This window comes from Melitaea cinxia, chromosome 15, assembly GCF_905220565.1.
Source record: "Melitaea cinxia chromosome 15, ilMelCinx1.1, whole genome shotgun sequence".
Classification (NCBI taxonomy): Eukaryota; Metazoa; Arthropoda; class Insecta; order Lepidoptera; family Nymphalidae; genus Melitaea; species Melitaea cinxia.
In genome coordinates, this window is record NC_059408.1 from 12,694,078 (window position 1) to 12,709,627 (window position 15,550).

The following is a 15,550-nucleotide window of genomic DNA, read 5'->3' on the forward strand; positions in this document are numbered from 1 at the left end:
GAGGACTTGGTGAAGCTATCGAAAGCATTTTAAATGACGAAAAATATTCTGACGTAAGTTACGATATAGTAGCCATCCCTCCCGACCCGAGTTTTCTCACGGATAACGAAGAGGGTAATGAAGATGACTTTCAACAAAACATTCTCCCGCATGATATCCCAGGTAGAGTTGAAGTGTTTGAGTCAAAAAAATAACGATGATTGGGATAGCAGCGGTGATGAACCTGTACAAAGATACAGGAGATTTGAAATCCAGGAACCGCGTTGCATAAGTATGACGGTTCATATATTGTCATGATTTCCACTGTGAGTAATGTTCAGAACCGAAAGAAAAACATCATAGCCGAGCTGAAAGATCAAACGCCACTCAGTATTTTTTTTTAAATATTTGATGAGGAGGTCTTTGACACGATCATTTTGAACAGAAAGTTATACTCTGCACAACAAAACAATCAGACTTCCAAATAACTGTTGATGAACTCAAATTATTTTTTGGCATTCTACTCTTGACTATCCAGTCAAGAGTCTTCTCATTCATCCATTACTCACTTTCACGAGAACGATTGACCTGGTCTCTAAACGAAGATTTTTGTAACCATTGTAACTAAAGCAATGTCAAAGAACAGATTTTTGGAAATAACGATTTCTTGCATTTCCGCGACAGTGAAGCTGCTGCCGGATCCACCGATAAGATGTTCAAAGTACGAACAACGACAAATTAGACAAGCTCCAATTTCGTCGAAGTATCGCTCGACGATATTGGAAGAATGTAGGTGTGGCGACATCTATCACGCGAAATACGAACGACTACGAAACTACGTAATTAGAGAAAAACTGACGTATGCTACATCGCGCTATGAGAGTTTTCAAAGTCATTAAGTATATATACAAGATCCCGACAACAACCGTCTGGGCGCAGTAGCCCGCCAGACACAACTTTCGTCTGGTCGGAGGATCCTCTCTTTTCATTGGTTGATGAGGAATTCAATCACCATGTTCCTCACACTCCCAAACTGGTGACCCCGACGTGATTCCTCATACTTCCAAATAGGTATTGAAAGATCCGACGGAAGGCGTCGTAATCCTTCTTCAATAGTGTCAGGTATGAGTCAAGATGGTGTTGGATACTTCCCTCAGAAACTGCCAAGCCAGATACGAAGCGTCGTTTGTCATATGAAAACACGTTGGCATTGTAAAAAATGTATAAAAACATTGTGCATCGAGAAAGGATGTTTCGAAAAGTACCACACATAAACCCATTGACCCCATTTGAGGACGGTGTTATTTTAAATATATAGGAAAGTTTTTTTTTAAGTTTTTTGTAATAAAATATTTTGTTAGTCATCAATAAATATATAATTAAAGATTTTTTCAAAATATTGCTAGTACTTTGTATTTGGGTCCAAATGGGTTAAGCTCTGATCCTTCTCCTACATGGGAAAAGAGGCCTATGCCCAGTAGTGGAATATTACAGGCGCTACAGCGTACACTAACCTAAGTGTAGTCGTTAGTGCTGTATAGTGCTTATGTTCGGTTTCCACCTTTTATGGCGGTCGCAGAACTGGTTGACTTTTTGTTTGCCAAAATAGACACGTTTTAGTTGGTTTTGTATTTTGAATTTATTCAATTTGAACTTGTGTTAAGTTCAGTCCTCATTATTGGCAAACACCTCGTGGAGTGTCCTCTTACCCACTGGATCATCGATATGCGCTAAATTATCTGCGGAATTGGGAAGATTTATGTCCAGCAGTGGACTGTATAAGCTATTTACTGGGTACTGATGAATGGTAGCTGGGGTTTTCTTATTGTACAGGATTGTAACGAGAATAATTATGTTCTGTATTGTATTGTAAGAATCTGTAATTGTAGCTGCTGTACAAAGCCGTTTCATATTAACGATAAGAACGTAATCCGCTTTGCTACTCCAGTTCTACTCGGCGGATATAGTTACTTGAAACGATTTCAGAATTCTAGATATCTATACAAATAAATAAAATTGGAGTGTCTGTTTGTAATATTAAAATAACCACCTTTTACTAAATTCATGTGTATGTATTCACGGTACATACACCAAAATAACATTTTTTATAATTTTTGTCTGTCTGTCTGTCTGTTTGTTCCGGCTAATCACTGAAACGGCTAGACCGATTTTGATGGGACTTTCACTGGCAGATTAGCTAACTTGATAACGAGTAACTTAGGCTACTTTTGACTAATGGAAAAATATCTATTTTGTTAAATTTTACAACAAACAAAAAGTAAATTTCTATATAGTTTAACAAATTTACCACTAAAACTGTCAGTTAAACCTTATTGGCCATTGGCAGATTTTTCTTTTAATCTAGATATTAAGAGGTGATGCCTAAGGTAGACCACAGGTGTCCGAAATATTTCTGATCACACTTGTCATGGTAACGTACCTATTAGGTACTTAGAGGTAAAATGGAAATCGAAGGGCATGCTCATTAAGATTCATTCTGCACTACAATGGTCGTGACTTCAACCAATCTCTTCTAATGTTACTTCGGCTTATTCTTTGATATATCTAGTGACATACTCACATGCCTAGAGCCTCACGTAACAGTTACAAATGCATACTATTTTCATTAATTTGTCTTGTCAAAACATATTTAATAAAATTGATCAATATTCTGGCTATTGCACAATGCATAATTTTTTAAAGAGACATTATTAATTACAATTTTTTGTATTAAATTGTTTCGTTAGCAATTAAATAAAGTTTTCTATGAAACATAATACCTACCTACATAAAAGTTAATTACTCTACAGAATTGTTCGTCAGTTACGATTTTGTAGAAGATAAAAGCTGGCAACTAATTTTGAATAATAAGGATCTCTTTAGTGAGTTAAAATCCACAGAGAATTTTAAAGTAGATAAGTACCTAAATATTTTTGAAAATGACGAAATATGTGTAAATCGGTCAAAAATTTCCAAGCTACGTTACTTCAAATATATTATTTGATTTATGCGTATAACGTAGGTACGTATTGTACCTAAAATTTCCCATATAACAATCATTAAGTATAATTATGGAAATGTATTACTATAAAAATTCTACTGAGTTTAGATAAAACTCGCCTGTTTTGATAATATCGATACAAACAAACAGAGGGCAAATTAAACTGACATTAGATGAATTTTGTATTTAATGCCATCACACATTGTAAGGTTTTTTTCTTTCACGAATATAGTATAGTGCTAAGTAATTGAAAAAATAATAATAACTGTTACTGCTCGGAAACGAAAAAAAAAACGACTTCCATTTAAATCATAATAATGTACCTATTTGTGTACACTGAGATAGTCGAACAGAGTGTCAATTAGGTACTTATTATTAGATATAACAAAATACAGAATCGAATTGAGAATCTCCTCATTTTATAAGTTGGTTAAATACTACAACATAGTTTATTAGATTTATTCAAAATCAATCACTATCAATTAAACGTTAATTGGCTTGTAACCAAGTTAGATTAACTGGTTTCAACTAAATTGGAGCAACTGGTTTTAAACCTAGTTAGTTCGACCATAGTTTTTAACCAAGTTAGTTTAAAGAGTGGTTATTCAACCAAATAACCCTCAATAATGTTCAGTCACTTTTAGCTTCACTAGAAATTATTTAATATTAAAAAAGAATAAATTTTAATCACTCTTTATTAATTTTCTGTGAAATGGACGAGAAATTATTTAAAAAAAAAATTCTGACCGTTCGAATCGTAACGAAAAATTCTGACAGAAGATTCGAATAATGTGTGATATCCTTTATCCAAAAAACGGATGTATGGTTGTTACCGTGATTGCTTAACTAGATATCTACATTTGATGTATATGAACGATTTACATACTGAATTGCTTCGTATTATTGTGGCTATTATATTTGAATACATTTGTACTTAGGATAACGTATTATATGATTTTAAATTGCAAAGTACATTTTTTTGAACAAGCTTCAAAAAGGAGGAGTTCGTCAATTCGACTAAACTAACCAACCATCAAGTTTAGTGATTATTACTTTTTATCGAAAAAGTGTTGATTGTCACGTTAAAATTTAAATTTTATCCAGTAAGTAGTGTCTCGGTTCGATGCTTCGAACTTTCTACAGATTCACCTCCCGTCTATTCTTTTTTTATGACATAAGATTATTAAGATTACTTAAACACAATCCTTTCTATGCATTTGTAATTGATATAAGTTTTACAATAATTATTTTTGTAAATCCCAATCTGATTTGCTTAAGGAGCTACCTAAATCTTTATACGACTGAATATGGAATGTATGTAGGATATGTTAATAATATGGCCTACATAATATACAAATAAATAAAATTGGAGTGTGTTTTAGAATTTTCGTCGGTCTGTCTGTTTGTCCCGGCTAATTTCTGAAACGACTAGACTGAATTTCACGGGACTTTCGCTGGCTGATAGCTGATGTAATAAGGAGTAAATTAGGTTATATTACTTTTAGAAATTTATTTATTTTATGTGTGCGAACTGAAAAATAACTTTTTGTTAAATTCCACGCGAACGAAGTCGCGGGCACAGCTAGTAATTATATATTATTGTTTATTTAAATTAATTAGTTTACAGTGACACCTATGATTTACAATTAGAACTACTACATCATGTAAAAAAGTGTACGAAGGAGTTTCTTGTTGTAGTTCAGATATATTTCATTAGGTGGCGCTACAATACTAAAAACATTGTAAAAATATTATTTTAAAAAATAAGTCGTAACGTCTGTCTTTTAGTATCAATACGTAATATAATGTATTTTCATTTTTTACAAGCTTTTATTTTACTTCCCATGTATACATGTATATATGTATATATGCTCGGGTGAAATTTTGCAACTTAATTTTGAACCAGATATCTTCAACCAATTGAGCTGAAGTTTTGTATATAAGTTCAATTTGGGTGACAATGCACAATGCATATGTTAACTTGGTGACGTCATTCTAAATCCAACATGGCGTTTTGTTTTCTTTCTTCCAGCGATATAACTAAAAAGTCAAAAATAAATTATAAGTAAAAAAAAACCTTTACAAAAAATATGCTTTTATTTGAATGCGCTAAAACGAAAAAAGATTTTTACTTTAAAACTTCTACTATTTACTCATAAAGTAATTACATAATTTATATGTTAAGAAAGCTTGTCGCGAGATTTACTTGTCAATAAACAAGTAAATTAAATAACTCGATGTGATTAATTTTGACTATTAAAATGTTCAAAATAAGGAAATACGAGTACTCAAATCTGAAGTTAAACTTGTGAAACGTAACTCTCTCTCTCTGTCTTCACTAACTTATATCTCCTTTTCAACTTCCATTCGCTTCGCCCGATCACACTTTTCGTAATGCTCTTGTCACGCATTCATCAGCTTACTCCTCAAGTCAAGCGTGCGTAAAAATTGATTTTTTTTTTTTTTTTGTTCAAAAATCTACCGATACTTTCAATTATAATAAATTATAGTTACATGACGAAAACGTGAACGGGCTGGTTGTCGTTACATAGTTATATAAACTTAAAGCAATCCATTTAATACATTTAAATACTTTAGTTTCTAATACTGCACTGACTCTGTAACGAATTTACTAATGGCAGATTTTGAATTTTATACCATAGCCTATGTACATAAAGTGCCATTTACATGTGTTAAATAACAATAATCACTTTTTAAACTCAAACGTCACCCACTAAAGATGTGTAAATCCCACGCTGGGGTTCCAAACATTTTACGTACCAAACACACGTTAAATTACTTTTAAACGTTGTTATTTTTTTACAGTTCTATAATATATTTTTTTTTTCATTGGTATCATTGTTTCTCCTTAAAATGAAAAATTCATCGACGTTTTGAGAACTCAGAATAATATATAATAAAACTATTAAGCTAGTCCAATCATTATAAATAAATAGCAGTTTAAAAAAGTATGAAAAAGAGGAATTGTGTTTTGACGCAGAATCGTAGTGCGCGGATAACATTTTTTCGTCAATTACCTACCCCTTGTTCTCTTTTTTATATTCTTACATTTCTCTTTTAGTGTGTAATAAAATAGAGTACGACCAAATTATAACTTGAAATTTCTACTTATTATTTTAAGTTTTATGAAATCCATAACCATCCCAGACATAATTCGATCGATAAAGGTTCTGTCTTTGTTTATTGTAACTAGTTGTAATGATATCGACTTATTTGATTTAGAATATTGCTACATATTTTCAGATAAAATTTCACTACGCTGTTATCGCAATTGTCCGGTAAAACTCGGTTATCTAGCACGTTATGTTTATTGTCATAGTTTTTCGTGAATTTTGTTGAGTTATTTTATAAGTAAAAAAATACCCACAGATGTTAACAAAGGGTAGAATTTTTTTTATTTCATGACCTTGGTTGTTTTGAACATATCACTTTTGATACTATTATCAATCATTCGCGCCTCAGATAAAAATGCTTTTAATACTAATGGACTACCGTACTCAAATGTTATCTCGAGAGGTTTCGGTCAAAATTATTCATTTTCCACAAAGCTTTTGTTCACTGTGATATGAAAATATTTTGCTACAAACATCAGTTTTATAAATGTTTACAATATGCCTGAAGACGTAGATTTCGACGAAATTCCCAAGCTCCTGAGCAATTGGAGCAACGATGATTTGAACGATGTGAGTTCTCTTTACAGTTTTCTGTAACTGACCATTTTGATTACTAAAAGAACAAATTTAACTTCATATTTGATACATTTTAGTAATTCGTATATATGCGGTGTTTCTTAAAAAATAAAATGAACCAGTAATAAAGATAAATTTATATATTTTATTTAAAAATCGCTAAAGTGCTGTGAATCGCATTTGTCTAAAATTATTTGAATTATTTTGTTAATCACTTTGTATCACCCCAAGGAAATTTATTATTAATACAGTTTCACCCAGCTTCTAACCGCTGCTACTGCATCGTGTCCACTACCCAAAGGTTATCTGGAATAAATCTCTATTTAGCGATAAGATCGCCTTTGTACATCTTGTATTGTAACTTTCTTTATGTGTCTGTATATTGGTGTACCTTAAGAATAAATAAATAAAATAAATAAATAAATCAAACAAAGCTACTTTGTTGGTACCCATTTTATTGATATGCTGTTCGAGTTAAACATAATATTATATTCATATGGCATTTATAAACAATAAGCTATAACATTATTTACCAGATAGACACATCGCAGTATCCGTTCCCGAACAGACTATGGCACGTAAAGTCATTTCAAGAAATAACACTCAAATCATCAGCAATGGTTTTAATAGGGGTCATTGGAATATTCTTAAATTCTGTAATTCTCATCATCCTCTTGAGGAATAAGTGGCTCTGGACACCAAGCAACTATCTGATAGCGAATCTGGCGTTCATGGACCTTATTACTTTAATATTTTGCCCGTGGTTTATGTTGGTCAGAGATTTCTTTCAAAACTACGTTTTAAAAAATTTTGGCTGCCGCTTCGAAGGATTCTTGCAAGGTAAAATATTATATATCTTTGTTTTTGTTCGATTCTTCAAGAAATTTATTGCCATATTATCAAATGTTGAATAATATAAAAAAAGAATGAAATAAAATTGTGTAGATTATGATGTCTTATACCTATACCAAAATTTCAGTCAAAATTAATAGAATATCATATTCCACATGAGGTTTAAATTATGTGATTCAGATTACGCTTCAGCCTATAATATTTCACTGCTGGGCATGGGCCTCTTTCCTCATGTTGGAGAAGGATCGGAGCTTAATCCACCACGCTACCCTAATGCGGGTTGGCGGATATATTTACTACTATGAGTAACGATCACTATCAGGTGTACATACATGATAACAATCGGGACCGACGGCTAATGTGCTCTCCAAGGCACGGTGGGTAGACCCACAAGGACTGCACAAGCACCCAGACCACGGCAAACATCTGTATGGCCCATACAAATGTTTGTCATGTGTGGGGATCGAACTCACAACGGCTAGCGCAACAGCCACCAACCAGTGCTGTGGCCGTTGTGCCGACGCGTCATTTAGCTCGCGATTAAAACTAAAATAATTAGAAAACAAAGAATTCCAAAATTAACCTAATGATTAACAAAAAACTTAAATGAATTAAAACAATAGCTGTACGAAATACAGTTTTGTAGTTAAACAAAATGAATTATTTGTTGTACAAGACACTGTTTGTATACCTCTATGAATTGGCATCTCTAAGAATTCTAATGATTTCAGCAACACTTCTGTTAGCCAGTGTAGTAGCTGTCATGCTGGTATCTTACGACAGACTAGCAGCCGCAGCGTTGACTTCTGAAGCTCGTGTCACTAAATCAGCTGCTGTGAAACTCATCATATTATCATGGATCGTTTCAATAGCGTTGTCCTCACCTTGGATTATAAAGAGATATCATATGGTTAATACTCGTAGTACAATTTTGTATTTGAAATTTCTGGGTTTTTTTTTTTTTCATTACTGTCCCATTGCGAGGCAAAGATCTATTGTATCTTTTATATCCTGAAGAACTCTTAATCATTTAAAAAAAAAATATGTTTGTACAAATATGACATTTTTACAAAAATAAAATTTTGGTTACGATTTCGCATTTCCTCAAAATATTGTATTAACATTTAAAAAAAAGACTTAATTTTCTTGACAGGAGCGTCGCTGGCTTGATTATATTGAAAATATATGCGTTGAAGATATGGTTTTTCTTCCTATATATTGGCACTTTGTCGTCATATTGCTGGTCTGGATACCGCTCGGCGTGATGATTGTGACTGTGCGTATATATTTTTTTTTATAGTATGTTTGAAAAAAGATTAATGTACTAGATAAATAGGAGTAATAGTCACTTTTATATGGCAGACTGTTGTTCTCAATTTAATTTTTTAAGTAACGTGAAGAAAAATGCTTCAATATTATAAAAATGATACCTAATACTATCAGACGAGCAATTCTTATATATTTGAATATCGGAAACGGCTTCAACGATTTTCATGAATTTTAGTATGCAGGGGATTTTGGGTGTGATAAATCGATATAGCTAGGATTCATTTTTAGAAAACGTCGTTTTATCCCTGTTTTTAGGCAATGAGAAAATGGTTTTAGTATCATTAGAATAAGAAGGTAAATTATTTCGCAATTGTCAATAAAGTTGTAATAGCTCAGCTGAAAAATCGTTCGGTCGGGATTGACCGAGAAGACAACGGTTTAAATCCATGTCTCCAGATCGATTATTTTTCTCATATTTTTTCTACTTGCACTCGTGATTTTTTTATTTAGATAACCAGCTAATATTTTTTATTTTTTTATTTATAATATTTATATTTATGTTGGTAATATCGAAAAATATTATCTTTTATCAATATGTAATTCGTATTTAAACATGATTTACTAAAAATACCGAGCTAAGCTCGGTCAACCAGGTACTAATAATTAACTTAGGTATAAGTAAAAAAATAAGTTTGATAATGTGGATAAGTAATAATAATAGTAATAATAATAATAATAATAATAGTAACTTCTAAAATTGTCATCTCAACTCTTTTATAGTATGGTACGATCATGTGGCGTTTGGAGTGGAGCGTTCGAGAACTATCTTCAAGAGGAGGAGGTCAAACAATATCAAGGGCAAGAGGAAAAGCCATGAGGATCACAGCTTGTGTATTAGTAGCCGCAGTTATCTGTAGGATTCCATTCACTATTCTGGTGTATTGGAGGAGTACCATGTCGTTGGAGATCAATGCGGTATAATGTATAGATATTATAGAGTTAATAAAACTGAAACAATAACTAATATAACAGACTACATAACATTTCTTATTTGTAGTAGTAGTACTTACTTTTTTATTTTTAGTCGACTTCAAAAAAGGAGGAGCTTTCTCAATTCGACCGGTGGATAACTTCGTCGTTTATGAACCGATTTTGATGATTCTTTTTTTGTTGGAAAGTAGATACCTTTGATGAAGGAAACCGAGATCTAATGATAGCATTCTAGAGAAATCGAGGGGAACTTTCGAAAATCGTAGTGGCGACTTGTGCGTTTGTTATTTTTTTTTCGCCTACTTACGCTGTAACGCTACTTGCCGATGTAATTGGAGTCGGTTTTTTTTCATTTGCTAGCAAACACAATTATAAACAAACTATTTAAGTATCAGATCTCAGAAGGGGCCTTAAGTATTTTTTTTAATATTGTTTTTTTAGTTCAAATAATGTTTATTGAATGATTGTAGGTTGAAGGAGCCTATGAAATAATGTGGTTCATAGCCAGCTACCTAATGTACTTAAATTGCGCCATCAATCCACTAATATACGGTTTCACCAATGTCAGATTCAGAAGAGCTATGGACCGAACTCCTGGCATCGCTTGTTTTAGATTCGGCAGCTGGTGTTGTATTTGTACCATGGTAAGACTTTGTGTCTTACGAAAACACACTTTCTATGTAAAAATCTACTATAATTATATAGGTTAATTCTTTTTGTTAATTCTGCAAAGCTTGTTAAGAATATACATTTCAAGAATTGAATCAGTTTCATCAATTTCAGTTACAGAATTGTTTAAATTAGTAAAATCAATGAATATAACAAATAAGAGAACTGATATTCCAAAATAGTAATTTTAAATGAAGAAACTAATATTAATGTAATTTTATTTATTTCTCTAGGTAAAGAAAAAGAAACGGTCAATCCAAAATAACAACATTGAAAAAATTTTCGTCATCGATAACAGTCCACGTCCTAATAGAAAATTATCAAGAGTTGTCAAAAATATTTTACATATAAACAAACACACCATGGAACTTAGTGTTCCTAAGGTCGATGAAGCTACTACGAGACCAACAAAGGTTACACCACTAAAAGTAGAACATATATAAAAAATTAATAAAGATATTTAGAATAAAGAGCAGGTATTAAACGACGTTAAGCCTCTTTTCACCTTATCACCAATATGAAATAAAGTGAACTTTAGAATACTACAGATGCTAAAAGTTTCGACGCATGTAGAAAAAAAAATGGCAACTGGAGCAAAATAGTGTCAAATACACGATGTGGTGGTGGTTGAAAATGAAAATATTAAGAATTAGAAAGGCTTGCAATATAACTTGTAAATGCGTTTATATTTTTAGAATAATTACGATAAAAACTATATAAATGTATGTTATAAATGCTAAATATAAACTTGTATAATGTTATTTATATATTTTCTGTAAATGATAAAAAAACCACTTTCAATTGTACCTACCTTATAAATTATAACGTGGTCTCAATTAAACTAACCGGAACCTACTATAATGCTGTAAAGCGTTAGCCAATACTAGAGATTTGTGTTGTCTAGTAAGTTAGATAATTCTTGAACTTTTGTCTCCAGAACTGTCTTCATATGAGGTTCTATTCTCAGTATATTCGCAGCTTCTTGCAAGAGTACCATGCTTTCCATTAATTGGTCCTGTAAAAGAATAATACATTGCATCATTTTGAGTTCTACTAATATAAATTACACAAAAATGCTATCAGGTAAGCAGTTTCTGATATAAACCCATATGACATACCGCACCCATAAGATGTTACATGCATTGTATGACCAATTGACCAAAAATATTTCATCATCATCATCATCATTCCAGCCTATTGCAGTCCCCTGCTGGACAAAGGCCTCCACAAGTTCGCGCCAAAAATGCGTGAACTCGTGTTGCCCATAGTCACCACGTTGGGCAGGCGGCCAAAATTATTTATTTATTTACAATTTTAATATTACAGGTATTATTATTAGATTTATACTATGATGTGGTTTTATAAGTAAAAAGATGGTCAGTATAACTATGAGTTTATTCTAGAATCACATAATACTACATGTAATAAAAAGTAATATTGTTAGGGAGATGGCGTTCAAAGTTTTTTTTTTTCAAATCTTTCGATTTAGAACCAAATTGTAATTGGTAACTATTTTATTTAGCTGAGATATATATTTTACAACTCGGTAAACTGATTGGTTAATATTAAATATTAATAGTAGTATTAAAGATAAAACTAAAACGGAACACGAGTATGTTTGTTTCAGTGTTATGACTATTAATAAAATCTGGAACGCAGTTTTGCCTATCAACGCGAGAGCAGCTTACTTTCTTTGGAACATTGCCAATTTTTTTTCTTAAATGAATGCGAAGTCGTTTCAAACATTTAACAGATCGAAAAATAAATAAATGTTATCGTTTTCGCATAAAGTTGTTACAATACAATGACAATAAATTTATTTAGTGGTGTTTGTAAATGTGACGCATTCAGTCTGTAATATCCCACTGTTGGGCATAGGCTTCTTTCTTCATGTAGGAGAAAGATTGGAGCTCAATCCACCACGCTGCTCCACTGCGGGTTGGCGGGTATGTTCCCTACTATTAGTAACAATCGCTATCAGATATTTATGATAACAACCGGTCAACCATGACTTGGTAAGACCAAAAAATAAAATAAAAAAGCGTAGCAACGCGCGCTACAGCTAGTACCTTTCTTATATTTATATTCGTAAATATGAAAGTAAAGTCAGTCATATTTGTAGTATCTATGTCATGTTTATATCATAAATTAGAAATAATCTGAAATAACAAACTATAGTCACCTGTGCTGCAGATTTGGTTATTATATCGTCTTCGAATTCCCTCTTGGTTTGCATCGTCATAGCAGATTGCAGTTCCAGCAATATGGTGCCACGGAACCTTGACCAACCTGGCTCAAGTTTATCAGCTACATCTAACAGATCATGGCAAAGGTCTATTTTACGTTTTATAAGATGGTCTGGAAGATCTGTAATTAAAAATATGAAATTATAGTTCTACGTCTTTAATTCATCATTTTATTTATTTATGTAACTTTATAAAATGGTACATTTAGATGAAATATTATGACAATGACTTAAGGATCGTTTTGTGCAGTAGTTTCAACTATAATCTTTTTAGTTCAATTCAGCAATAATTACCTGCCAATGTATACCCCTCATAATTTCCATAAATCTGCACCAAGGCTAATTTGGCTTGAATGGCCAAATGATTCGTCGGATGTAGTGTGGCTTTATACTTATCAATAAATTCTTCGAAACATCTAGGTCCAGATTTATTAAGTGTATTTAGTTCTTGTTTTAACGCATTATTGCCCCAAAACATTTGCCTGCTTTGTATATAGTACCCACATTTTTCACAATGCCAAGGCGCTGTTTCATCTAAAGGATTTGTTGAAACTAGCATGCCACGTTTTTCCGAAGATGATTCTAAACTAGCACTATTACAGACGGAGCAGTAAATATTTCCTAAATATGTACCAAATTCCGTCGGATCTTTACATCTGTCGCATTCGCAATTGAAACATTTATGTGTTTTTAAAAGCTTTCGTCTATCCAAAGTACCGTACAGTGACTGCGTGTATGTAGCAGTTATCATTTCGCCTTTTAAAATAGGCACAGTGGCAATAAGAGTTAAAGTATTATCATCGCCTAAATAAATATGCCTCGTATTAGGTCTGCAGTTATGGTTCATCATCGACGCTGTCACATAAATAGCTCGTAACCTTTTAGATCCATCCGGAGATCTCACATCAAAGGAGTTAGTGTCAAATATCGAAGATACTTTTAAAATAGTTTCCTCATCAAAAGACAGCCCGAGTACTTGAATAATGAACGTGACAAGATTGGCCTTTAAAACCAAATATAATGGTGTGTTTATTCTGTCCTCTAGATGAGATTCCAAGCTCATTATACTTTCGAATTGACGAGGATTAGTTTGTTTCATTAATAGTACTCTCATTGGTGCAATGATGCAGTACGCTGCTTCTTGTTTGTCTGAACTTTCGTATTTAATTTTACATTTGTAATTTCTTTTAGTCATAATCTTACATTCTTCCCTATGTACTTCAGCTTTTTCACAATCAACACCACACATTGGCCAATTGCATGATGAACATTTGTAGAAGTCTAATTCGTCATCTTTCTGGATCGGTTCCAGTTTAAGGCCACATGACAAGCAATGTGGCTTGCAAGAAATCTTTGGACCAATTGCGGCCGGCTTTTCTCTCAATATTATTTCACCTTGTTGGATATCTCTTGTGGCTACCATGTGTCTTCCCAATTCTTCGGAATATTGAATTTTGTAACCGCAGCATTTTGATTTGTGGCCTTCTTTCCATCCCAATTTTTGGTGAGCCCTCGAACAGTAATACACAAGTTTGCACCCACCACATGTTTGACTGGCTGGCTTTTGGCAAACTTCGCAGACTGGTATTTCACGCTTGATATAATCCATTTTTGTTTTATTGTGTTTAACTGAAAGTTTTTAGGGCGAGCGCGCGGGCATCTCGGCTCGTTCCTAACACAATACTCGTTCAAAATAGATACGTGTATTTAATTATCACTGCTGGTCTAACTAAAGACTTGTGTTGCTGCCAACAAAATGAAGTATTACAAAACTTGTGCTCCTTGATAAGAACCAATGTCGCTTTTCAGTCAGTGCTTTATTTGCATGATCATTATAATAAAATAACTATCATGCTAATCTTATTAGATGTAATAATAATAATAAGAATAAACAAGACATTTGATATGAGCTATTATTAGTTATCTAAATGGAAATCATCTAAATAAACTTTCAAATAAATTTTATTACTAATAAACTCTTAATACTTTTGCATTTCAAAGTTTTGTATAGATAATTGAATTTAACGAAGAAGTCTTAATCTTACCATTTCTAGTTTAAATTATATAAAACTAAAAGCCATACAAATTATTATTTTCAGTATTTTTTTAGATGTGTTTATTTATTTATAATTTATAATCAAAATGACAAATATTTTTTAAGAGCGAATACCTATCTATTTTCATAAAAAATCATTAGAATGGCATGCAACTACGTAACGTTATGTCCAGTTCCGTCCGTCAGTAGTCTGAAGTTTACATGCGCGGACGCAGTTCGTGTACGTGGAAAGTTAATTTTTTTTCAACAGTAACTACAAAGATCCTTCAACGATATCTGTAAAAAGTTTTTAGTTTTTTATTTTTTTATTAGCTTTGGTTGTATAAAGTGAAAATTGGTGAGTTTTTTTTTTATATTTTTTAATATGTGACATATTGTGATGAAAGTAAGGGAAATTGGATATTTGCGTAAATTAGATTTGATTAATACGGTTCATTTGGAATATATTGCAAAAAACTACTTGTATAAAGTTTTCTTACCATTTTTTCTTTACGTCAATAGTTTGTAAATAGTACTCTATTCTATATATCTTGTAATATTTTATTTCTTGAAAAAGAAAATAATTTTGAATTAAAAAAAATAGAAAATAGTGAAATGAGATATTATACTACATATTTAAATAAACTTAACTCTACTTAAACTATCTACTTGAATTACGTACCTATATACCAGGTTTTATACTATTTGTATGTATATTAGGACTTTGATTTTATACCTTAATTTAATGACAAAAAATTCTAATTTTTTTTAATATATCAAAAATCGACCATTCTAGCGGG

At 32.1% G+C, this 15,550-nt stretch overlaps 2 protein-coding genes across 3 annotated transcripts; one reads left to right on the plus strand and one right to left on the minus strand.

Annotated features, from left to right (window-relative positions):
- Positions 1-6,612: 6,612 nt before the first annotated feature.
- LOC123660177 (ultraviolet-sensitive opsin) lies at positions 6,613-10,913 on the plus strand. The gene is made up of 7 exons (XM_045595278.1): positions 6,613-6,684; positions 7,227-7,530; positions 8,274-8,452; positions 8,696-8,818; positions 9,592-9,786; positions 10,272-10,445; positions 10,704-10,913. The coding sequence occupies exons 1-7, from the start codon at positions 6,613-6,615 to the stop codon at positions 10,911-10,913; spliced, it is 1,257 nt and encodes a 418-aa protein (XP_045451234.1).
- On the minus strand, positions 8,589-14,470 carry LOC123660287 (SET domain-containing protein SmydA-8). Of its 2 annotated transcripts, XM_045595382.1 has the most exons (4): positions 13,010-14,470; positions 12,653-12,837; positions 11,317-11,485; positions 8,589-8,816 (listed from the first exon to the last, which is right to left on the minus strand). In XM_045595382.1, the coding sequence occupies exons 1-3, from the start codon at positions 14,322-14,324 to the stop codon at positions 11,354-11,356; spliced, it is 1,632 nt and encodes a 543-aa protein (XP_045451338.1). In that variant the 5' UTR covers positions 14,325-14,470; the 3' UTR covers positions 8,589-8,816; positions 11,317-11,353. The 2 variants fall into 2 exon arrangements, with proteins under 2 accessions (XP_045451338.1, XP_045451337.1); XM_045595381.1 differs by lacking the exon at positions 8,589-8,816 and having other exon boundaries at positions 10,677-11,485.
- Positions 14,471-15,550: the final 1,080 nt, after the last annotated feature.